Here is a 24,058-nt window from a genome sequence, read left to right on the forward strand (position 1 = left end):
GTGTGTGTGTGTGTGTGTGTGTGTGTGAGAGAGAGAGAGAGAGAGAGAGAGAGAGAGAGAGAGAGAGAGAGACTTGTGTTGTTTATTGTAAGTGTTTGTTGCCTTTTTGAACTCCTTTATCATTTGTAATGTTTCTCCCATTTAAAACAGTTCGGCACAAGCCCAGACATTTTTAGGGACATGATTGTTTCGTTTTGAACATCGAAAATAACCTCGCTAAGGAATGTTTTTTTTTTTTTTTTTAATTGGTTGTTGCGTTAAATCTTACCCGGATAGTGCTATTTTCTGATTGGCTATTGTGTAGCCTCTTTTTTTTGATTGGCTGATAAGTGTCAGGCTCGACTAAGTAAGAACTGAGACGCGCTCGGTTCCTGCCCGGTTCCATAGAGACAGCGGTGCGGACTGATACATTTTGGGCGCCGCAGCTTATTAAATATATGATAAATAGTCAAAACGTTTTACTGCGTGAGAAATACGATGTGTGACAAAAGAACACAAATGCGTGACACTTGACAGCCCTGCTAAAGACTTTCCGCTTATCACCAACTCAACACGGAAGTTCTTCTGGAAAAACGAAACTGTGTCGTTCATCATGTCTTATATTATAATAAATATTTAAAAAAATATAGAATAAATATAATAATACAATTTAATAAACAAAAAATATTTTTGAAAAAAATTTTTTGAAAAAAAAAAAATATATATATTCCTTCATTTTAGTGAGAATTTCATACCCTTAAAACTGGATTATGACCAAAATTGTATGTTTTTTCTCTCTCTCTTTCACGACCAGGTGTAAACGCAGCCAAGAGACACACCCAACGGAAACGGTTTCATTTTCTCCCTTTCCTCGTGTCTCAAGAAGGTAAGACTTGTTATGGTTAGTAACATAAATATGACTAATTATAACTATAATATAAAATAATAAGGAAAGTCTCACACACACACACACACACACACACACACACACACACACACACACACACACACACACACACACACACACACACACTGTTTTATCTCGCATTAGAGGTAGAGTTCCTTAAATCTAACAAATCTCAGTTTGGTTTTGTGTGTGTGTGTGTGTGTGTGTGTGTGTGTGTGTGTGTGTGTGTGTGTGTGTGTGTTTGTCAAAACCAAACTGAGTAGAAAACAACACCAAAATGTAATTTACAGTCATTTTATGTAATTAAATGTGAAGTGATTTCATTGTAATACATTTATTTCATATTTAGAGAATAGAATAACTTCATACTTTGAGAAGTAAAAATTCACAAAAGAATCTATTTACAATACAAAGAAATGTGACTGTTTTGATGCAGCTTGGACGAGTGACCGAATTTAATTTCACACAAAGAAACACATTAACATGTCAATTTGGAATCAATGTTTCAATAGAGCTTCTGTTTCTTTCAGGTTATCTCTCTGTATCATCCCTAGATAACTGATCATATTCATCAGGCCTCAGCTTAATAAGAAGAATGGCTGAAGCTGAAAAATCCTGTTACGAAGATCAGTTTAGCTGCTCTGTGTGTCTGGACGTCTTGAAGGAACCGGTGACTATTCCTTGTGGACACAGTTACTGCATGAGCTGTATTAATAACTTCTGGTCTGGGATGGATCAGAATGCTGTCTATAGCTGCCCTCAGTGCAGGGAGACGTTTTCTCCAAGGCCTGCCCTGAAGAAGAACACACTTTTAGCTGAAGTGATAGAGAAAATGATGAACGCGTCGGATCAGGCCACCACTTCTAATCAGAACACCACAGAGTTCATAAGATGTGACGTCTGTATTGGTGAAAAAAATACAGCTGACAAGTTTTGTTTGCAGTGTTTAGCCTCCTACTGTGAGCTTCACCTCCAGCCTCACTACGAATCGCCTGTGTTCATGAAGCACAAATTAGTCCCAGCGTCTGCACAGTTGCAGAAGAACATCTGCTTGCAGCACGGCAAGCTACTGGATATTTACTGTTGTGACGACCAACGGTGTATCTGTTACCTGTGCATGGTTGAGAGTCATAAAGGCCACAAATCATCATCTGTGGAAACTGAAAGGATCAAAAATCAGGTAAATGCTATTTGAAACATCTGTGTAACTAGAATCCATACAGATTCTACCTGATCGCATAAACAGCTTTGTATTGGCTGTAAAGTGATGGAATGAACTTCAGTGATGAAATGAGTCGAATGTTTGTGAGCTTTTCGATTTTGTGAGCTGTTTGTTAGACTCTTTAGATGAGTACGCTGGCACAGAAATCTGTTTTTCATGTTAACAAAGCACTTCTGTACTGTTCTGGACTGCTTTGCTGTTACAATATTATATCTGTCAAGGACTGAAATGGGTGCATCAGAGTATGGATAATATAGAAGAATGGATGCATTTTATATAATCTTTGTAATTGAATGTAGGCTGACTTTTTCAGGATGCATTGGAAAAGAAGAAGATAGAATGTCTTCGGATGATTGCTCAAAGAGAACAAGGACTAAGAGAGCTCAGTAAGGCTGTGACGTCTGTCAAAGTGAGTTAAGATTGCAGTAACACTACTACACGCTCCAGCTTTTTATTATTCTTGTCAGCAGAATTCTATAGTAGTCTAAAGGTAGACAGCTGGTGTCAGAAAAAAGTTGGAAGGAGATCATGACTAAACCGTCTAGAAAGATGATCACCTCATGACCTCATCACACATGGCTTCCCACACATAAAATGATTGCACTGTAACTGTGTACATATTTAAGCATGTTAGGAAGTTGAAGTGAGAGTGCAAAGTCAGCCATGACATGGCAGCACTGGTCTTGCTCAAGGGCTCAACAGCATCTGGCCTTTTCCCTTAACCTTAACCCTTAAGCTCTTCTGCTCTAGATGCACATGCCTAGTAATATTTCTTATATAAGCACTGCAGTGGAAATACAGGTAGTTGGTCCTTGGCAGTTTCATACAAAAGCATCATGCGTAAAGGAGGCAGTAGATTTGGGTGTAATGCTAAATCCATGCTTATCACACTCTAACCAGTGATACTATTTCAGACATAACCAGATCGAAGTCAGTTTTCATCAGTTTAATTTGAAAACTTTTGGTGTGAACATGAACCACAGTGCAGGAACTCTGTCCTTCTACAGTGTCTCTTACCAGAAGGGGCTTTACCACTTTGTTTCTGTCCTGTCAGTGTTTTGCTCAGGCAGCAGAAGAAGACAATGAGAGAATTTTAGCTGAGCTAATTGACTCCATGAAGATCAGATGCTCAGCAGTGAACAAACTGATCAGAGCTCAAGAGAAGGCCGAACTGACACGAGCTGAAGCACTTCGTCAGCATCTGGATCATGAGCTCAATGAGCTGAGGGCAAAAATTCCTGAAATGCAACAGATTTTATCAACAAATGATCACGTCACTTTCATCGAGGTAACACATGTCAGTTTTCGGCTAAACAAACAGACTCTGGTCATAGTTCTGCATCTCTAATAGCATCTCTTTTTTATAGAAATACACATCTGTCTGTGGCATGCCCATGTTTAAAGACTTGCCTACAATAACCTGTGTGAGCCGTGATACTTCTGGAATCCTCTCCATTTCTGGGGTCAAAAAACACCTTGAGGATGTCTGTGAACAAGAAGTAGCAAGGATATCAAAACGAGGTTTGAAACGTATTTCAGGAGCTTAATTTTAAAATGGAAAGCTTTTTAATTACATTTGATATATGATATATATTCTTGACAGCATGGAATCAAGCACTTTCAGTAAAAGATGTGGTAGAAGATTCCTCCAAGTTTCAATAACAAAACCAACAATCGACGATTTCTTCTTCATTCCATCCCTTAGATGCTTTGCAAGGTTTAGGTGAAGGCTTCTGAGACAATTTTTGAGATCATTATGCCATCAATGAACTCACAAACACCACCGTATAAAAAACAGCCTCAGCCCCATTTGTACCTTATAGCACCCTTAGTGCAGTTTGATTGAAATTCGACCCCTGATTTTCTCCAAACGCTCTGCTCTCATGTTCAAAAATAAGATATTTCTCCAGAAGCTGTTGCCTTTTGCAACTTGCACCCTTGCTTTCTTATTCTTGTGGCTGATGTATGATTGTGGCCATGTTACTCTCCCTTTGGATCCATCCTTGTGATCCTGTTTCAAATTTGAATTTTATTTGTCACATACAGTACCACAGCTTGTGATTTTTTGACTGCATGTGGAATAAATAGATTTGGACTTACCTGTCCAGTAACAAATGGGAATATGGATCGGTGAAAGAATAGTGTGACTATCTTTGAGTAGTTTGTGCTCTTGGTATTGTATTGTGTATATAGTATTTATCAGCCCGGTCTATTGGTAGTTTTAATCACTATGACTGTCCATCTCCTGATTGAAGTTTTGCTGTTCTGGCAAATTGCCTGGCCTTCTTTGTATAAACAGATGATGGTTGATCTTCTCTCAGAATGTCCCTTCTACATGTATATATCTGTATGTAGTCTGTATATTTGTAAGTGTGGTTTAAGTGTCCACTGTAATTGTATGTTTTTTTACTGTGTTTTTTTTAGTTATGCAGATCTATGTTGTGGAACCTTCAGAGCCAGTGACCAGAGAGGACTTTTTGCAATGTAGGTATTTTTGAAATATAAACTTTAGTTATAACACAGTAGCACTGACATAACTATACTTATCATAACAAAACAAAAGCCCTGTAGGGTAAAGTAAAGTACTTAGCATATTAAAACCGTATTTTGCAGAGGAGCTGACTGGCTTTTAGTATGTCAAAAAGGCTCTGACCTGCAGAGGGAGATGTTTTCCTTCAACCTTCACAGAAACTAGATCCTTTGTATCTCCCTTATATTTCCCTTATCTATGCATCTCTATTCCATTGGTTCCAGACTTTTCAGACACCCTGTAGATCAGGGGTCATCAGCTGCAGGATCAATGTCCAGATATGGAGCCAGTAAAGTATTTCAGAAGACCACGTTCTCTAAAGATGTAAAAAACATTTACTAAAGCATATACTTTCATTATTTTTCTACTACCCTCCATGGCTTTTGTGTAATATTAAAAGAATGGTATTAAAGAGCAAGCATCATGGGTAACTCTGTGTGTTTGCATTTGGGAATCTTTAAACAGATTTCTGTGATCTTCATGTGGATCCAAACACCGTCAACAACAGTCTTCGTCTGTCTGAAGGAGACAAAAAAGTGGCCAAGTCTTCACCAGCCCTTCATTATCCTGATCATCCTGAGAGATTTGACTACTTTGCATATGTCTTATGTAAAGAGGGTCTTTATGGTCATTGCTACTGGGAAGCTGAATGCAGTGGAAATGTTTGGTCTGTGGCAGTTTCATATAAAAGCATCATGCGTAAAGGGGACAGTATTGAGTGTAGATTTGGGTATAATGCTAAATCCTGGAGAATATCCCGCTCTAAACAGCAATACTATTTCAAACATAACCAAATCAAAGTTAATCTTCATCAGTTCAATTCGAAAACTATTGGTGTGTACGTGAACCACAGTGGAGGAACTCTGTCCTTCTACAGTGTCTCTGACAAGATGATCCTCCTCCATAAAGTCCACACAACGTTCGCTGAGCCACTCTATGCAGGGTTCAGGGTTGGACCTCACTCAGTTGTACGAATTCTGGAAAAATGCTGAAAAAACTAAATTTAATTCAGAAATAATAAAATTTATGTCATGATTTCTAACTCAGAAATGTAAAAAATGATAGTTATAGCACAAAGGTTCCTTAGCAGTGCGTACATGTATAAATGATAATCACCACCTAGGGAACTAGAGAACTGAATGAGACACACCCCATAATAATTATACTCATTATATTATTATAATAATATTAATTCTAATAATTATACTCATTATATTTTTGGACACTCAAACTTATTTTTTCAGTCAAAACCCAAACAAATAAACTAATTATGATTTATATGTTACATAAATTTGTTTACTAAATCACACGTGTTTCTGTCATGGAACTTCAAGTAGGAATATGGTCTAGCTAGTGTTTTTTTTGTGTGTGTGTTTTTATATATATATATATATATATATATATATATATATATATATATATATATATATATATATATATATAAAGCTTCAAATTAAAATAAAAATCAGTTTAAAATAAAAATTTGTAGACAGTTGGCTTGAGTTTGCCCACCGTTTTTTCAAGATGAATAGCTTCAAGATGAATAGCTCGAATATGACATCATTTCTAGTAAGGGAACAAAGTGAAAATCAGTTCTCTCTGGTTTTTGTGGTCCATGTTAGGATTTTTAGGGAGCAAATGTTCCATTGCACTGGAAAAATTGTAAGTGTAACAGCGCTTAACATGACCCACTCCCTGATGTCTCCCACTCCCTTAGTGCTTTGACACCTGACCTAGATAGCTGATTGAAATGCTCCCAATACTCTTGATGACTTAAATAATATATATATATTTAAATAAATCATATAATCTTCTAACGTTTACTTTACATGTTTCATTTAGTTGTGTGCGTCGATTAAAATAAACTACAATTAAGACATTAATTCATGTCAGTAGCTTTTAAAAAATGAATTATTGTGCACAACATGGCAGAGCAGCAGACATTTTTAAGTAGTCCAGGCAGGCCACATTTAGGATGTGTATGCAAAAGTTGCTTTGTCGTGATCACGACTTAATTTTGTCATGATCTCTGCATGTACTCCATTGTTAACATGTTATGGATTATTAAAACATTAAACCTTTATTCTCATTAATACTGTCAATTGTTTTGTATTTGTTTTGTTGCACATTTATTAAAAATTATCATTTTGTATTAATTTATTGTTCTGTGATGTAGGCTTCAGAATCAGAATCAGGTTTATTGGACAAGTGTGTTGATGTTGACACACACGAATTAAACACGAATTTTGTTCCAGCTGTTTGTGATTCTCAAAAGTACAGACATAAATAACACTATACATTTAGCTTGTACTATACAAGGCAAGACAAAACAGAGTATACAAGACAAGACAAAAACAGACTATACAAGACAATACAAAACAGGCTATACAAGACTATACAAAACAGGAGTACACAATACAAGACAAAACAGAATATACAAGAAAAGACAAAACAGAGAATACAAGACAATACAGACAAGACAAAAAAGACAATATGAGACGAGACAAAACAGTAGACAAGACAAGACAAAACACTATACAAGACAAAACAGGGTATACAACACAAGACAAGACAAAACAAGACAAAACAGACGATGCGATACAATATAGACAGTATTACATATGAAAACAGAATATATGACAGATCAGTAATGTACATAAAGTGTGAGAAGTGCATGTTAGTGCAAATAACAATAATAAACATAATATTATGCAGCACGTGAAGACTTCACAACACCGACCGCCTCGGAGAGCGGGTGCTCATGGGAAGTGTAGTTTTCCATCCGTTTCGAGACTACAATGCGAAATGGATAGGAAAAAATAAATAAATAAATATCAGACACATATTATATATAACTGATAAACCGTATAAACCGTTGAACAAAACAAAAAAATATCAATAATAATTAATTATATAAAAAAATAAAAAAAATAGTAATAATAAAATGGGACCAGGAAAATCACTTCCGGCTCCCCCGTGACGTCACTACCTAAGCTTTCTATAACAAAGCCGTATTCGCTGCTTCCCTTTCGGACGCTTTTTAACGACTAAAGCGGTTATAAACAGCGGTTTATTGCTTCAGCGCTGACGCTCTCGGCTTAAACAGGTAGTTATTGTGTGGATAAGAGCGCATAAAAGTTGTTTTGTGTCATTGTTTATGTCAGAAAGTTGTAATCCGTGCGGTTTGAGCAGCTACAACGTGGCTAGTTTGTGTTTGTTTGTTGTTCCTTTGTAATGAACTCAGTCTGCTGTCGTGTGGCTCCTCACTACAGGCTTTCTGGAGCAAACGTACATCTTTACTCACTTCATAGCTTGTTGTCAGTTTGTTTACTTTCGGCGTTTAACTCGTAAACACGTGTAATACGGATTTAAAAGGCTGAATGTAGGATTTAATGCATCTTACAGCTCTCTACGGTCCATCAAGTAACACGCAACACTTCATGTCTTGAACCCTTTCTGTATATGTGTTGTGATGTTAATAGCTTCTTATCATGGTTTTATCCTTTGCTTTAAACCTATAAACCGCTAGAAAGTATGGCTTTTGTTAATCAATCATCTGCACTCATCCATAAAAATAATTCATTACACCTGAGGGATGTGGTAGCTCAGTGGTTAAGGTGTTCGACTACTGATCGGAAGGTCATTGGTTCGATCCCTCAATTGCTCAGGTGTATAAAAAAAAACCTGGGGGGGGGGAGTGGATAAGAGTGTCTGCCAAATGCTGTAAATGTAAATGATTCCATCACACAAGGTTTAATACACAGATTTCTGTCCTGTCAAATTTCTGTGAAATATTAAATGCTTTTATTGAATGTCACTGCAATGGCAGGAGTTTTTGTAAGAAATTTAAATCACTGACTCTTTCTTTCTTTTAGGAACTCACCATTTTACCAAAGTAGGGATATTTGAAGACTGTTGTGATCAAGAACGAGCATTTATTTTATTTATCGGTTGTGTTTTGTAGGAATTCTGATCAGGTATGAATTGCATACCAAAGCTGCCTGTTTTGGGAAAAGTCTGAGGCGTGTTTTTATATTTGCACCTTTTACCGAACTGCGTACAATGTTATGAAACAATTCCCAGTTGTTTTAAAGTCCTTTTGTGAGCATTACCTTTCATTTCTTGTCTGTGTTTCACTTCCACCACACCAGTTCGCATTAAATGGAAATTTTGAGTGATGCACAGATGTTTAAATCTGTGAAATCTGCTTCACATTGACCTCAGATACATGATATTGTTATCCTTTAATTTGGCATCTTGTATCCTGGCATTTAATAAGTTCATCTGGTCTGAAAATGTTAAATCTTATTTGCTCTCAGTTTAGTGTGTGGTGTGTGTGTGGTGTGTGTGTGTGTGTGTGCGCGCGCTTTTAAATGAAACAAAAGGTTCTCCTTTGGCCAGATTAAGCTTCATGTTATTAATAGCAAAATCACAGGCTCTACTCCGTTTCACACTTTAGCTGGAATTTCTATATTTATGCTTTTTCTCTATTGTTCCTTTGCACCAAAACACCAAGACACATTCCTGTACATGTAAAACCCTACAGTACCTGGCAATGACCCTGATTCTGAACTTCCCGAACTGGCGAGTTATTTTTCCCAACATCTTGTTGCTTATATGCTAAAGAACACACCATATATTTATGGCCCTACGACAAACGGTGTCAGGTTTCAGGCGATTCTACTGTTTCCTCTAATATTTAGAGTATGTAGTTAATATTTGCATCATTAATGACTTGTGCTCTCATTCACCAGCGACCCACCCGAAATTAATCAAAATGTAATTTTTTTTTATTTTTTTTTTTATTACCTGACCTGCAGATTATATAATTTTTCTGCTCAATAGATATTATCTGCTTTTACCGGGCTTTGTCGTTGTGCCGTCAGGCTGCAGACACTGAATGCTGGAAGACAACACCAGTAATGTACGTGTTCATTTTGGCTTAAAAGCTGTGTGAATTCCAGTCTGACCGTTGTCATTCATGTAGCATTGTTACTGTGACCTGTGTCTCATTTCTGTGTCCAGGCAGTCCTGAGAGCTTTTAATGAGGTTCATTTCATTCAGTCCTATGAGTAATATACGATACGTCCTGTCCTTCCCTGACCCCTCTACGTTTAGTGTGTAGCTTTTGCCGGTACTCCATGAACTCCCAGTGGCACTGGCTGTTTGCATATGATCGTTATTTGTCGCACCGGTACCTTGTTTTCCCGTCTGTAATGCAAATGATGGACGAGAGAGCTTTGTGTGTAAAAGAACATCACTGAGACCCATAGCCAAGGGTATTGTCCATACTGGAGGTAAAGTAAGGTCTGATTTGACTATAACTGTCATAACCGTCGAATCGGAAATTTGTTCAGACTCCCATTATTTTGATCACTGGTTTTAATCAAGCTGTTGTTAATGGGATTAATGTCATAAGCTTGTATGAACATTTGGAATATGGAGGTTGCGTAATCAGGTGTAACACATTCCTCGTGATATGTTTCACTTTATCTGCTTTCCAAGGTATTTTTTTTTCTTATTTTGGCAGTGATTTGTATGCACATATTTTCCAGACTCTTGGTTGTAAAGTATGCAGCTCTTTGCTTCATTCTGGAAAAATGACTTTCTCTTGTTACGCTGTTGATGCTTTATATCTTAATAGTCAAGTGTGATGTAAAGCAATGTTTGGGGGAACAAAATGTTTGACGTTACTTAAATATTTTTAACAGTATACAGTACTCGTGTATATTATTATGACCCCTTTTATGGGAATGTGCTAGAAGCTTTTGTTTGTTTCTTATTCCTGATGTGTGTTTTTTTTTCTTTTCATAAATATATATAGGTAAAGCCATTGAGGATCCAATCCTTTGCTTTTACTTGTATTTTATTATAGTCTGATATGAGAATTGTCAGTCATCGCTTAGTGCTAGAACACTAGACGTGTCTATCAGTTATTGGCTCCAGTTTCAGGTACATTTGAAATGAACTTTAGTGCAGTTCAGGATGGCTGCAATAGTCTTAATGGAAAAACTCAAGGAGATTTTTGTCCAAATTCGTTCCTGACCCTACATTAGAATACTGCATTATTATAACATTGAACTTTTCTCTGTAGAGTTTTGTATCGTTATAATGCAGCTGACACATTGTACAGTGGAATAAAGCCAGTCAGTGTGATGTTCCCTCTTACACCTGCATGTTTATACACAGGCTGCATGGGTTTGGTCAAGCTGTAGCATGTTGATCATCTTGTCAGTAGTTAAGTGAATATTGTCAGTCACATGTTGAGTCTGCCGGAGGGAAGCAGGAAGTGGCCTCTTTAAACCCCAGACTCCACTTCCTCTTCCCTTCTTTCGTCTCTCCGGTAATGTTTTATAATGTCTGTGTGACATGCAAAGGGATGTTCCTGACACTGGGGTCAGCATGAGGATGGCACTCACACTCGCTCGCACACACTCACTTACTCATATATACACACACACACACACACACACACTCACTTACTCTCTCACTCACTCACAAAGAGCTGTACCAGACACTGGGGTCAGCATGAGGATGACTCACTTACTCTCACTGACTTGCACACCCTTAACAACTCACTCACACTGACGCGCGCACACACACTCGCACACTTTTCAGTTATCCTGGAAACTGGTTCATAATGAGTGCTGTAAACTTCAGATGAATCATGTATTAAGCTTGTTTTTAACCATGTTGAGACCCAAAGAGCTCTCTGAGGCCTTCAGAAAGAAGACTTTTGATGCTTATGAGTCTGGTAATGGATATAAGATCTCACAAGAATTTGTAATCAGCCATTCCACTGTCTGAAAATCATTTACAAGTGTTCAGTAGAACATTTAAAACAACCGCCAACATGGCCAGGTCAAGACGTCTAGGCAAATTTACCCCAAGAGTCTAAATTGTATTATTTGGATGCCATAACACAGGGCAAGTTTGGCATAAACCGAATACATTTCATCAAAAAAACCTCATCCCAGCTGTGAAACATGGAGGTGGAAGGGTTACGGGTTGAGGATGCTTTACTGCAGCAGGACCTGGTCAGCTCACCATCATAGAATCCACTATGAATTCTACATTGTATCAGAAGGTGCTTGAGGTACATGTGAGACCATCTGTCAAAAGACTGAAGCTGAGGTGGAACTAAACCTTGAAACATGACAATAATCTAAATCCACTAAGGACTGAACGTTGTGTGTATATAAAAAAAAAAAAGGGGGAGAATTCTGGAATGACCAAGTCAAAGTCCAGATCTGAATCCTACTGAGATCTTGTGTAGGGATTTGAAACACATTGTACATGCAAGAAACCCCTCAAACATCACAGCTGAATGAATTCTGCATTGAAGTGTGGGGGGAAACTTTCTACCAGTTGATGTCACGCTGTTAGATGGCTACAAGAAACGTCTCATTGAGGTTATTTCAGCCAAAGGGGAAAACACTAGCTATTAGATCACAAGATAAACTTTTTCCTCAGCTGAATTACTCATTTTGTTGATTTTCTTTTGCTTAATAAGAGAAAAGTGAGTGATTTGATTTTTTTTTTTCCCACCTACATGTACAAATTAAAACAAGATCAGAAATTGACATTTTGACTTTTTTTAATAAAGAACTGAATATTTAATGGGGTGCCCTAATTTTTTTTTTTTTACATGACCGTATGTAAGTTTTACATTAATGAATCTGACCGGTTGTATTTTCAAGTAAATCGTGATCTTGTAAGATACTGTGGAGATTTTAGATCTAGTAACTGTAATCCTGTAGTGTTGATTGCTCGTTGGCTCAAATCCACATATGGCTTCCATACAAGCCCCTTTTGATACTTCTGAGTCCACTGTGATCACTTGACTTAATCTACTGACTGTGAGCTCAATACATTTTCAACTCTGCACGTCAGCACTGATGGTTCAGTCTTTAGTAGCAGGATGTGAACCATCATATTCAGAAATACAGCCTTTTTTGGTTTTAAAATGTCTGTTTTTTTTAAAAAAAAATCCTCTAAAGCTTTAAAAACAGCTAAAATGGTCAGGTTTAGGTGGCTCTGTAAGACCCCGAGCCTCATCACACCTTACTTGCTACACATCTCCTTCTCTGTGTCAAGATCACAACTTACAAACTGTCCTTATTAAAATAACCAGGAAGTGTCCTTCAGTTGGACCTCAGTATCACTTCCACCCTGTGGATTTAGCTTGCTATTGTTAGTAATGGCTCCCAGATATGAATACTTTACAGTTGGAGATGTAAAACTCTCACATTTGCCTTTTGCCTGGGTAATATGCCTTAGTCTTGATTTGCTTTTAGTATTTAGTGTGTGTGTGTGTGTGCGCATAAACATGTTCTTGCCATTGTTGTTGTTCATGCTCTGCACTCTCGTATGCTCATTTTCTCCGTTGCTCTATCTTGTTTCTACAGATTGTACTCAGATCTCTATCACCCACTGGAGTAAAACCCCCTTACACAGAATGGTATTTCATTCAGTTCCTTTTCATTTCTGGAGAACTTTTAGCAAAAGTCCTTGTGATCGGTTTCAATCTATAACGGGTAATGGATTCACTGGAAAAACTTTGAGCGGAACCTCATGAGAAGTTCTGTATGTGTGTAGAGTAGAGACAAGCAGGATTGTGTTGTTTACATCAGAATGTGTCCTGTGAATGGTCAGTAAACAGAGAGTAAAATCTCAGTCGTGTCTGTGGAGAGATTTTTTAAAAAGGGAGGGGGGGCGCTACAATTCTCAGTTCCTACAGGCTGCATTCATGAGTGCACATGGTTGCTCTCAGCAACTGCACCTGCCAGCTGTTGGCACATCTGTTTATTTTTTGTGTACATCACCTTTTGTCAACACTTAATATGCAGAATCCCTTGTCATTTAGTGTGTTTCTGTAATTTCTGAGTTTGATTAGAAGTTCTGCCAGTCTGCCTGCGTGTGTGCGTCTGCCTGCGTGTGTGCGTCTGCCTGCGTGTGTGCGTCTGCCTGCGTGTGTGCGCCTGCCTGCGTGTGTGCGCCTGCCTGCCTGTCTGCCTGCGTGTGTGCGCCTGCCTGACTGTCTGCCTGCGTGTGTGCGCCTGCCTGACTGTCTGCCTGCGTGTGCGCGCCTGCCTGCCTGTCTGCCTGCGTGTGTGCGTCTGCCTGCCTGTCTGCCTGCGTGTGTGCGCCTTCCCGTGTGTCTGCCTGCCTGCCTGTCTGTCTGCCTGTGTGTATCTGTCTGCCTGCGTGCGTCTGCCTGTCTGTCTGCCTGCGTGCGTCTGCCTGTGTGTATGTCTGCCTGCGTGTGTGTCTGACTGTCTGTCTACGTGTGTGTGTGTGTCTGTCTGTGTGGTTTTTAAGCAGATGAGTGGAAAGAAAGCAATATCTCGACCATTTGGATATAAAAGAGAAATCTTTTGAAATGGCACTGATGTAAATTTCACAGCTTTATAACTGTGTGTGAAAAGTTATATTTCATCTTTGACACAGCTCTGCTTTGATAAATTACTTTTATTATACCAGACACCTTTTCAAAAACGCACCACATCTCATTCTCTCTCTCTCTCTCTCTCTCTCTCTCTGTCTGAAAGTTAGTGCTGTTAGCTGCTACAGTTGTACCTCGAGTTTAATTCGTTCCAGAACCGAGCTTGTAAGTCAATCGGCTCGTATCTCAAACGAATTTCTCCCATTTAAAATAACTGAATTCGATCTAATCCGTTCCGGACCTATGAAAAATCCCCAAACCATTGTAAATTATGAATAAAGATATGTTTTTAAATAACAAATAAACATGTATAATTAACAAATACAAAACAAAATATGAAATAAAGAAATAGGAGTTATCATAATAGACGAGTGCGGCTAACGAAGGTGAACGGCGAGGAGGAGGGAGGGAGGAAGGGATGCAGGCACTCTAGACACGTACGTAAACGCCGCTTTTTTAGAACTTAAAACTATTTTTGTAACTTTAAAACTAAAACTACACTTTCCTTATTTCAAATGAAAGAAAAAACTTAAAACAATGCACTTAACTTTAAACTTAAACTAAGCTTAACATTAACGTAAATTTAATCATCACTTGTTTTTGCCTTCTTGGCTGCACTTTCTGCACTTTCACTCGCAGCTCTTTTCAATAAAAATGTATCCAAAGAACTTTTGCTTTTGCCTGCCTTTCAAAATGCTTCGAAAATGTGACTAACAAGTGTCATTAAAAAGCGCTGAAGCACGACCAGTTGCCACTTTTTCTGGGTGTTTCTTTTCAATGAATTTTGACAGCTTTTTCCACATTGCCAGCATGTCTTTAATTTCACCTGTAGAAATCACTTCCTCCGGCTCTTCCTCCTCCTCACTCGTGCTAATCACGCAAAAATCAAGCAAAAAAAGAGTACAGCACACAAGATACACTTTGATTCAAGCAGGTAACACGTGCGAGTGAGCCAGAGATGCTCTCGGGTGATGCTTGACCCTGCGCGCCAACTAGCGGGACGCTCCGGAAACACGGCTCGTATCTCGGATTTGGGCTCGTATCTTGAACGAAAATATGGCCCGAGCTCCGGCTCGTATCTCGAAAAACTCGTATGTTAGGCTGCTCGTATCTCGAGGTACCACTGTATATTGTTAAACACCATATGTAGAGGGCACAGTGCTGCTGTTGTCGGAGCAACTTGTAATAACAGATCGTAAGGCCCTTCTTTCCTCTCGGCCCTGTTGCACAGCAGGACGATAAATTGTGAACCTTTCACTCTTGCCCGTGCTTAAGTGTGCTATTTTCTCAAAGTCCACCTTATAATCTTAACGTTTCTTCCAGCAAAAGATTTCTGTTAATCTGACCTTAAATCCTTCTTTCTTTCTAGTGTGGTAAAGACTTTGTAAGATATATAAACAGTACGAAATTACCTTTTTAGGTCTATTAAAGCCAGTCTTCTAAAAGGGATAGGGGTAAAAAGACAAAAAAAGAAAATAAGTACAAGGAGGAAAAAATGAAAATATTGTGCATTTGTGTGCATACACATCATTATTAACAGTTACACAAATACATACAAAATTGTGCTGATTTCCTTTTCAGGAGGCTGCAATAAAACAGATTTAATTAAGCACATGCTTTTGAATTAATCAGTACATAGATGGTAAGAACTCTTGAAAGGCTGCTAGAATTGAGGTGTTTGTGTGTGCTTGCCTGTCAGGTCTTCAGGTCACTCTATATTCTACTGTTTGGACACGAAGTGAGCGTGACTGCAGTTATTTTAATACCCATTATAAGCTTTTTCATCTCTCTTCCTCTCACCTTTTGTTGATCCTCACTTTCCCATCGCTTTCACTTTTACACCTCCGCACTGCGTTTCGTTGATTTCATTCTTTTTTTTTTTTCTCTCCCCTTTTCTTCCTCACCTGCAGGAAGAAGTTTGTAGGTATTATCGCTAGCAGCTGATAATCTGAAGTCATCTAATTTTAGACTTTTAAGTTTTTTTTTTTTAGATGTGGTGTTTTGAGGGATGTTTGAAAGTAAAGCCTATTTATTTATTTATTTATTTATTTATTTATTTTCACCGAAAAGATTTAATATCGAAAACAAAATGTACTACAAATTCACCATATATTGAATTCGATATACAAAGAATTTTGGAAAACATTTTGTCCAGATTTCCATGGCTGTTGGTGGTGTATTAACAGAGCTCATTTTAACTGTTATAACCTGGTCACGTAACTACTGTAGCGTATAATGCATAACGTTTGTCGTAATCCGAAGCTATCAGACTTCACGCCTGTAGCTGATCTTTGCAGAAAAGAAAGTGTGCCTCGATATATTCTGATTAACAGAATGCTGAATGTAAATCCTACATTTCAGTGTTCGACACATTTCCAAGCCTTGCACTAAATGGTAGGTGGCTACATCTCATGTGTAATGATGTCATTTCACTGTGTAACTCATGTATGTCCTCACCTTATGCCGTCTGCTCTTTACTGTTTGAAATACAGCGAGTGACGTCGCGGTCATTTAGCGTGAAAACAACTCGCGCAGCCTGCAGCTTTGGTTCATTCTTGCGGTTATTTGTCTTGGCATTAAGGCAACACGACTTTAGACTCCGAGGAAGAATCTCCAAGCAGAATTTGGTGGGGTGTGTTTATCAGGTTCGGTAACATTGCTAGACTTTAATAAAGATAAGATAAACTGGTCAGTTGCAAAGATGATGTACATTGTTTGATAGGACACTCATTCCTTAGTGATCTACTCCCTTCTCTGCTCCCCCCCCCCCCCCCAGTTTTGCGCCTAAGCTCCTGATCTATTTCAGACAGCTGTAAATTGAGGCGCTAATGATATGAAAAGGGTTTTCCTGCAATTCCTTTATACTTGCCTGTTTTAGGCTGTTTTTGAGTGTTGCTTATGGTTTTAACTGTAGCCCTTCTAGACTCGGTGTAAGTCTTTATTTCAGAGTTGCTCAACATTGACCTTTTTAGTTTCTGAAGAAAGGGATGTGTGTGTGTGTTGTGCAACAGGAGCAGCTGGTTGACTAGTCTGGGTGATTTCATTTGTTTTATAGGCATTGTAGTTATCTGAACCAATTACTGATTTGTAAGAACCATACAGAACCATAAACTCGAGTAAAAAAATATTATATTCCCGTCATGGCCCACTTAATGCTCCTCTGTAATTTAAACTCCCTTTTATTCTCTGAATTTTTTTTCTTCTGCAGATTTCTTCTACAATTTCTAAATGCAGACATTTCTCTTTTCTCCACAGAAGACCCTTTGCTGTCCTTCTTCACCACTACCTCGGGAAATGGAACAGCCTTTTCTGATTGGCTGAGCCTCTCCTCTTACACCAGGCACATGAGGTAACCGCGACGGTGGTTAGTGATGCCCGTGGTAGGGCCGTGATGGGGCAGAGGGTCTCAGGCGTGGTGAAATCTGCTGAGGAGTGCGAGGGGGCTGCGCTGGCATTGCAGGTGGCCCTTGTGCCCCTTGGCAGGCACGGACAAGGACAAGGGCCAGGACACTTGTTCTCACCACGCCTGGAACTGCTGCTGGACATGCCTCCAGCAGACATTCACAATCAGCTTGAACATGCTTGGAACCCTGATGACCGCTCACTCAACCTGTTCATCAAAGATGAGGACCGACTGACGTTCCATCGCCATCCAGTAGCACAGAGTACGGACTGCGTGCGAGGTAAAGTAGGTTTCACTCGTGGCCTGCATGCCTGGACTATCAGGTGGCCCGTTAGGCAACGTGGCACACACGCCGTTGTCGGAGTCGCAACCTCTCGAGCACCGCTTCATGCTGTCGGGTACACGGCACTTGTTGGCAGCGATGCAGAATCTTGGGGATGGGATTTGGGCCGGGGAAAACTTTACCATAACAGGAAGAGCCATATGGGGCCAGCGGCCTCGTACCCATGCAGCCAAAACGAAGAGGACGAGGACACGTTCTCAGTACCCGAGGAGGTACTGGTGGTCTTGGACATGGATGAAGGCACACTTGGGTTTTGTGCTGATGGGCACTTCCTAGGCATTGCCTTTCAGGGTCTCAAGGGAAAGAGGCTGTACCCAATCATCAGTGCAGTATGGGGACACTGCGAAGTCACAATGACGTACATCAACGGACTTGAGCGTAAGTGATGATTAGATTCTTACACGCTGACTTTAAATGTCACCTTCTCTAGTGTTAGACAACCACTTTATAACAGTCAGTCCTAAATTAGCTATATGCTGTGTAGTTCTTTTACAACTACAATACAAGTGTATATACAATTTTAGTTGATCAAGATGAAGAGCTTGCACACTGTTGCACAGAGTCATGGTTTTAATTATCATAACTCAATATAACATCAACAGAAATCTAGACCCAGGATCAGAGCAAAGAAAGCCAAAGTTCAAGTCCATTTTATTTGTATGGCTCATTGTGTCAAAGCAGCTTTACAGAAATATCAAAATAACCAAGCGTAACATTTTTAACATCATAGTTTTGTTCAACTGATGCAATTGGCTTTGCATTCCTGCTTTTCTTGCATTTAAAGTGTGGTTCAGCATTAAAAAAGCATCGTCAGAGCTCATATTTGACACATCATAAATTCTCCCTTTATTCACTTACTAGTGATACTAATTTCCCCATCAGCAGCCAACCGTCTATCTTGCTTGTTTTTGCCCTCGGAGTTACAACCTCGGTTGGTCGCAGAATACAGAATACACTGCGTGCAGCCACGGCTGAATACCAAATACATCGTATTCAAACACATTCAGTTATAAAGTAAGATGTTCATAATACATGCTGAAAACCGCTGTAATGTCATGCTACAATTTGCTACTGTTCCTCTTATAATGGTGGCAGTTTCCTTTATTGTGCTTCAGCAGTCGGAATACATTTATACACAAGCGGCGCAGCATGTACTTATTGCATCACAAAAGACTTTCAACCGAAATCTAGCCGTGTCTTTCAAAACTCCAACAACAAGCTCCGCTCCAGCCTGTTTATTCAACCGTACGTTATATTAGACGAATGTGAAATCGAGTGTGCTTCGTTCAAACATTCATTAAAAAAAGGCACTATTGATTATTGACAACAGTAATCTTAATTTAACACCAAACCACTGAAGCCGAAAAGGGGACTTTTGGAGCAAAAGGTTATTGTTGATCATTGAAAGCTGCTGCTGCCGCCACGCTAATTACCGATATGCACGCTTTCTCAGAACTTTCTGCAGAATCTTATTTACCTGCATTAGGCAACAGAACAACATGTCCACACAACCCAATGACCCAAAGTCTTCATACTTGTGTGTTTCACCCATCTCCGCTTACTGCTGTTCTCCGGTCGGCAACACAATCGATGGTCTGTGTGCTGATTTTAAACTAAAATGTTTAATAAATAGGGAGGTGTTGGTGCTACCTTTTTTAAAATGTAACATGGAACGAATACAGAAACGACAAATGTTTAATTTCTGAGAAGAAATGAGGACATATTTTTACTCAGCCCTCCAAGCATCAGTCATTTTTTATTTTTTTCCACCAAATTTTGAAAGCCTTCCGACAAAAACACACCTGCCAGCAGTAATTTTAAAACCAGCCGTATTCTGACTACCTTGCAGCTGCCTATCATACAGTTATTCATGTGGCCTTGCCAGCCCAATACTTTTTCTTTTTTCTTTCTATTACAGAATCAAGTATGTTTCGTTGCTGAACGATGGCAAAAAATCCTCCTTTTACAGGATATTCAATTCAAGTTTATTTGTATAGCGCCTTTTACAATAGACATTGTCTCAAAGCAGCTTTACAGAACATAAACATAGAGCAGAAGGTAAACATAAGGAATAATAAAAGAAATAATGAATAACAAAAGAAAGAATTAACAGAATAAAAATTCAAGATTATATATATATATATATAAAGTTCACAATCTGTATGTATTTATCCCCCTATGAGCAAGTCTGAGGTGACTCAGGCAGCAGTGGCAAGGAAAAACTCCCTTAAATTGGTAAAGGAAGAAACCTTGAGAGGAAGGTATGAGAGAGGTCTGTAATTTGATAGTTCATTTGGATCCAATTTAGGCTTTTTGATGAGTGGCCTAATAACTGTAGTTTAGTTGGGATGGGGTCTAGTGAACATGTGTTGATTTAGCTGTAGTAATAAGTTTATCTAACTCTTCCTGTCCTGTACTTGTAAAGCTGTGTGAAGCCTTAGGTGAGATTGTGTCACTGGTTGCTCTCATATGTTGAGTGTCGCCTATTTTATTCCTGATACTTTCGATTTTATCAGTGAAGAAAATCCTCACTACTGAAATGTGATGGAATAGTGTGTTCAGATTTCTGTTTTTTTGTGAAACTAGCCACTGTGCTAAATAAAAACTATGAGAACTATGAACTATTCTATGAATTTGCTTAGCTGCTCAGCCCTAGCAGCTTTTAGAGCCTGTCGGTAGCTGGACATATTGTCCTTTTATACGCAATTCTAAAAACCTCTAATTTAGTTTTTCTCCATTTCCGTTCGAGGTTACACGTCTCCCTCTTGAGGGTATGAGTATAACTATTATACCAAGGTGCAAGTGTTTTATCTCTAACCTTCTGTAATCTGACAGTGTCTAATGTGCTAGTGAATATAGCACCTATGCTGTTAGTCATTACATCTAGATCGTTTGTATTTAAGGGTACAGTAAGAAGTCCAGACAGATCAGGCAGGGTATTTGTGAATCTGTCTTTAGTGGTCGGAATAATAGTTCTACCGAGTCGATAACGTGGAGAGACACAGTTAGTCTGTTCTACGGGTAGTGTGTACATTATGAGGTAATGGTCTGTGATGTCATCACTTTGAGGAATGATTTCTATATCAGTGACCTCTATTGTGTGATATTATTAAATCTAGTGTGTGATTACGTCGATGAGTTGCTCTAGTGATGTTTTGTTTAAGCCCAAGTGAGTTTAGTAAGTCCATAAATGTGAGTCCTAAAGCGTCGTTTGTGTCGTCAACATGAATGTTAAAATCTCCTACAATTAATGCTTTGTCAAAGTTAACCAATAGGTCCGAGAGAAAATCTGTGAATTCTCTGAGAAAAACTGTGTAGGGCCCTGGGGGTCTGTACACGGTCGCTAGAGCAAGAGACATCAGGGATTTTTTCGAGTGCATGTGCGATAGTGTAACATTTAAGGACAAGTACTTCAAAAGAATTGTATCTATGCTGTGTTCTCTGGGTAACAGTAAGGAAATCACTAAAGATAGTGGCGACACCACCTCCACGGCCAGTCTGACGAGGCTTGTGCTTATAGATATATCCTGATGGTGTAGACTCGTTTAGACTTTCATTTGGTTTAATCCAAGTTTCGGTAAGGCAGAGTGCAGTAAGGCTGTGTGCACAATAAGTGCTTTGGGTGCAAGTGATCTAATGTTCAGAAGCCCAAACCTTAAGAACTGTTTTTGTTTGTTTCTTTGGCATTTTACCGGTCTAATTACAGTAAGATTATTTCGAGGACTTCTCACGTGCTTAGTTTTTGAGCTGACTGCTCGGGGAACAGACGCAGTCTCTATAGGGTGAGCTATGTGTGCATTTTTTTTGTGTCAATGTGCTGAGGTGAAGGATGGCTATCGAAATTTAAATTTAAAGAGTAGTTTACCAGTCAGAAAAGGCTTTTTGACTTGCAAATGGAAAACCACATTTACTCCTAACTAACTGTCTCAAGAGGGAAGAAAGTTTTTTCAAATTTAAGCCGTCGCATTTATCGCTCTTATTTTCGGGAAATGTTTCATATGGTACGATGCATGGTCTAGTCGTGACTTTTACATGTAAAATGTGCACAGATGGTTAAGGGGAAAAAATATTTCTGAACACTGCCGTACTTTTAGAAGCTAATTGGGATAAAATGGAAGGAGAACTTTTAGCTATTGCTTATTTTAATACATGAAACATTTAGAATATAGAGTAATTATAGAGAAAACCTGACCGATGAAATATTCACACGCTCATTATACTTTTTGCTTGTTTTCTCCAGCTGAGCCTCTTCCACTGATGGAATTATGCAGGAGAGCAGCTCGCCAAGCACTGGGCCGTCATCGAATCCAGCACATCAACACACTTCCCCTTCCCCAGACTCTCAAAAACTACCTGCAGTACCAGTGAGGAGTCCCGCACATGGCCCTGAAATACAGCACCCGTGACCTCAATGCACAGCTGAAAGTCCTACAGACTCCATGATTTATTATTATTATTATTTTTAAATCTTTTTTTCTGTTTTATTTTTCTCCAATTACACTTAAAAGAGCAGTATATTTTATTTACACTTTATTTTAATTCCTGCCAGTTCTCACCTGCTATCTAGCATCACCATCATAGTTTTAAGTTCGCTTCCTAGCAAACATGGCATGTTTTTGAATTGCACATCGCAATAGTTTGTGCAAATGTTAGCAAGCTTGCTAATGAACTTGGCTATCCATCGCACGTCGAATAGTCGCTGTCGGAAAGGAGAACAGCACCATGTTTAAATAGCTAGCTTAGCTAAAGTACTTATTATATTGTGTTATGAACACCGATATTATTTGCTACGCAGTACATCGAGCCAAAGAGGAAGAAGAAAGGCTAGTGGTGATGTCATACTGCATGATTTAAGTTTTTATAAAGCAGTTCGGGCTTATTTTAAGCTCTTTGCCCATCTATGGAGGTCCGTCCTTCAGTGAAATCAGGACATGTGGACTTGTTTTACATTACATTTTACATTTGTGTACAAAAGCCAGCGTCTGTGTGCACAAATACATTTTTCCAGCCTCTCCAAATCTCCAAAAAGCACAGCGTATTGTAGCGTCCGATTTCGACACTGGTGCTACGGACACTGTTTTTTAATGTTTGGGTAAAAAAGCCGACTGGAATGAGCGTCTTCCATAGATAAATGTTTGTTTATTTTTACATTACATTAAAGATATTTAATTATAACCGTCGTCCTTACCATAAACACCAGGATTTTTTAAAATAATATTTCTTTTTTTTTTTTTAAATCGTCTTATCTGCGTGACTCCAGTGATTGGGGATATTTGTATGATGCGAGTGATTTTGTGTTATTTGAAATGGTGCAGATTGTTGCTTATGAGAGTGTGAGCGTTGTGTGCATTTTATAGTGTTTTAACCCGAGACATGCCTGTCTTCAGTGCGTAGGACAAGGAGGGAAGGCTGTTTATCCAGATGGATATAGGAAACTTCGAGATGCCCCGCTAGCTGTTCTTGCTAGATGTTATGATTATGGGGCCAGATTTGATTGTAGTACAATGCATGATTGTCCTGCACAAATCCGATGCAGCCTGCACTGTTTTTGAGATTTTCCTTGTTACAGCTGTGATGCAGATCACAGAACATCTATGCACTGTATGTATTTTTGTTTTTGCCGGGAGATTAGAGTTAACCCGAGAACACTGGTCTTTAAATCCTCTTCCCACTTATTAACTACTATATCAGCCGTATAATAATATATCGATATAGAGGTCCCAAGATAACTATTTATAGTTTACATAATGTTAGATAAACTCAAGCGTAGATTCACCAGCGATCCAACAAATAGAACTTCTGGTGTTTATACATTTTTAGAGCTGGTCAGATACAGCTAGATTTTAAATGTGTAACTCGAACAAATGAGGGAAGAAATCTAACTGAAATATCTATTCCAACTGGTCTAAACAGATTTCCTTTTTTTTTCTAACAGGGACAGACTTTTCAAAGGTCAGACAAAGTTAACAGTACTTTTACACTTCATATTGTTAAAGTTTTTGTTCACACTAAACTCAAGCCACTTTACACAACCTAGAAGTCACCCCAACGATACGGACACGACGTCGGTGTCGGGCTCAGCCCTCTGAGGCATCTACCGTTTTCATATCTGATTTTACATGTAAATAAAATTCACACAAACCAAACATGTCTGTGGTTTTATTTCTGGTTCAATGCTGCACTTTAGTGAATCGTGTTCTAGAGCGGCAACACGCCACCGTTCAGTGTG

General features: G+C 38.9%; 2 protein-coding genes across 3 annotated transcripts; both read left to right on the top strand.

The window, feature by feature from the left end:
• The first annotated feature begins 363 nt into the window (after positions 1–363).
• On the top strand, positions 364–6,731 carry LOC113643756 (E3 ubiquitin/ISG15 ligase TRIM25-like). 2 transcript variants are annotated; one of them, XM_027148182.2, is made up of 8 exons: positions 398–580; positions 794–865; positions 1,417–2,066; positions 2,422–2,517; positions 3,163–3,396; positions 3,476–3,629; positions 4,533–4,592; positions 5,104–6,731. In XM_027148182.2, exons 3-8 carry the CDS (start codon positions 1,482–1,484, stop codon positions 5,628–5,630), a joined length of 1,656 nt encoding a protein of 551 aa, XP_027003983.1. In that variant the 5' UTR covers positions 398–580; positions 794–865; positions 1,417–1,481; the 3' UTR covers positions 5,631–6,731. The 2 variants fall into 2 exon arrangements, with proteins under 2 accessions (XP_027003982.1, XP_027003983.1); XM_027148181.2 differs by having other exon boundaries at positions 364–865.
• Positions 6,732–7,608: 877 nt separating this feature from the next.
• Positions 7,609–23,975, top strand: spsb4b (splA/ryanodine receptor domain and SOCS box containing 4b). The gene is made up of 3 exons (XM_027147822.2): positions 7,609–7,744; positions 17,339–18,207; positions 22,070–23,975. Exons 2-3 carry the CDS (start codon positions 17,475–17,477, stop codon positions 22,195–22,197), a joined length of 861 nt encoding a protein of 286 aa, XP_027003623.1. The 5' UTR covers positions 7,609–7,744; positions 17,339–17,474; the 3' UTR covers positions 22,198–23,975.
• The last annotated feature ends 83 nt before the right edge of the window (positions 23,976–24,058 follow it).

Source organism: Tachysurus fulvidraco, chromosome 11, assembly GCF_022655615.1.
Source record: "Tachysurus fulvidraco isolate hzauxx_2018 chromosome 11, HZAU_PFXX_2.0, whole genome shotgun sequence".
Taxonomy (NCBI): domain Eukaryota; kingdom Metazoa; phylum Chordata; class Actinopteri; order Siluriformes; family Bagridae; genus Tachysurus; species Tachysurus fulvidraco.

Bases quoted from the DNA above. Each gene is read 5' to 3' on its own strand.
- LOC113643756 (XM_027148181.2), top strand. From the start codon at position 1,482: ATGGCTGAAGCTGAAAAATCCTGTTACGAAGATCAGTTTAGCTGCTCT. The intron at 3,397-3,475 runs GTAACACATGTC...TCTTTTTTATAG, and splicing joins ATCACGTCACTTTCATCGAG to AAATACACATCTGTCTGTGG. The intron at 4,593-5,103 runs GTAGGTATTTTT...ATCTTTAAACAG, and splicing joins CAGAGAGGACTTTTTGCAAT to ATTTCTGTGATCTTCATGTG.
- spsb4b (XM_027147822.2), top strand. From the start codon at position 17,475: ATGGGGCAGAGGGTCTCAGGCGTGGTGAAATCTGCTGAGGAGTGCGAG. The intron at 18,208-22,069 runs GTAAGTGATGAT...TGTTTTCTCCAG, and splicing joins GTACATCAACGGACTTGAGC to CTGAGCCTCTTCCACTGATG.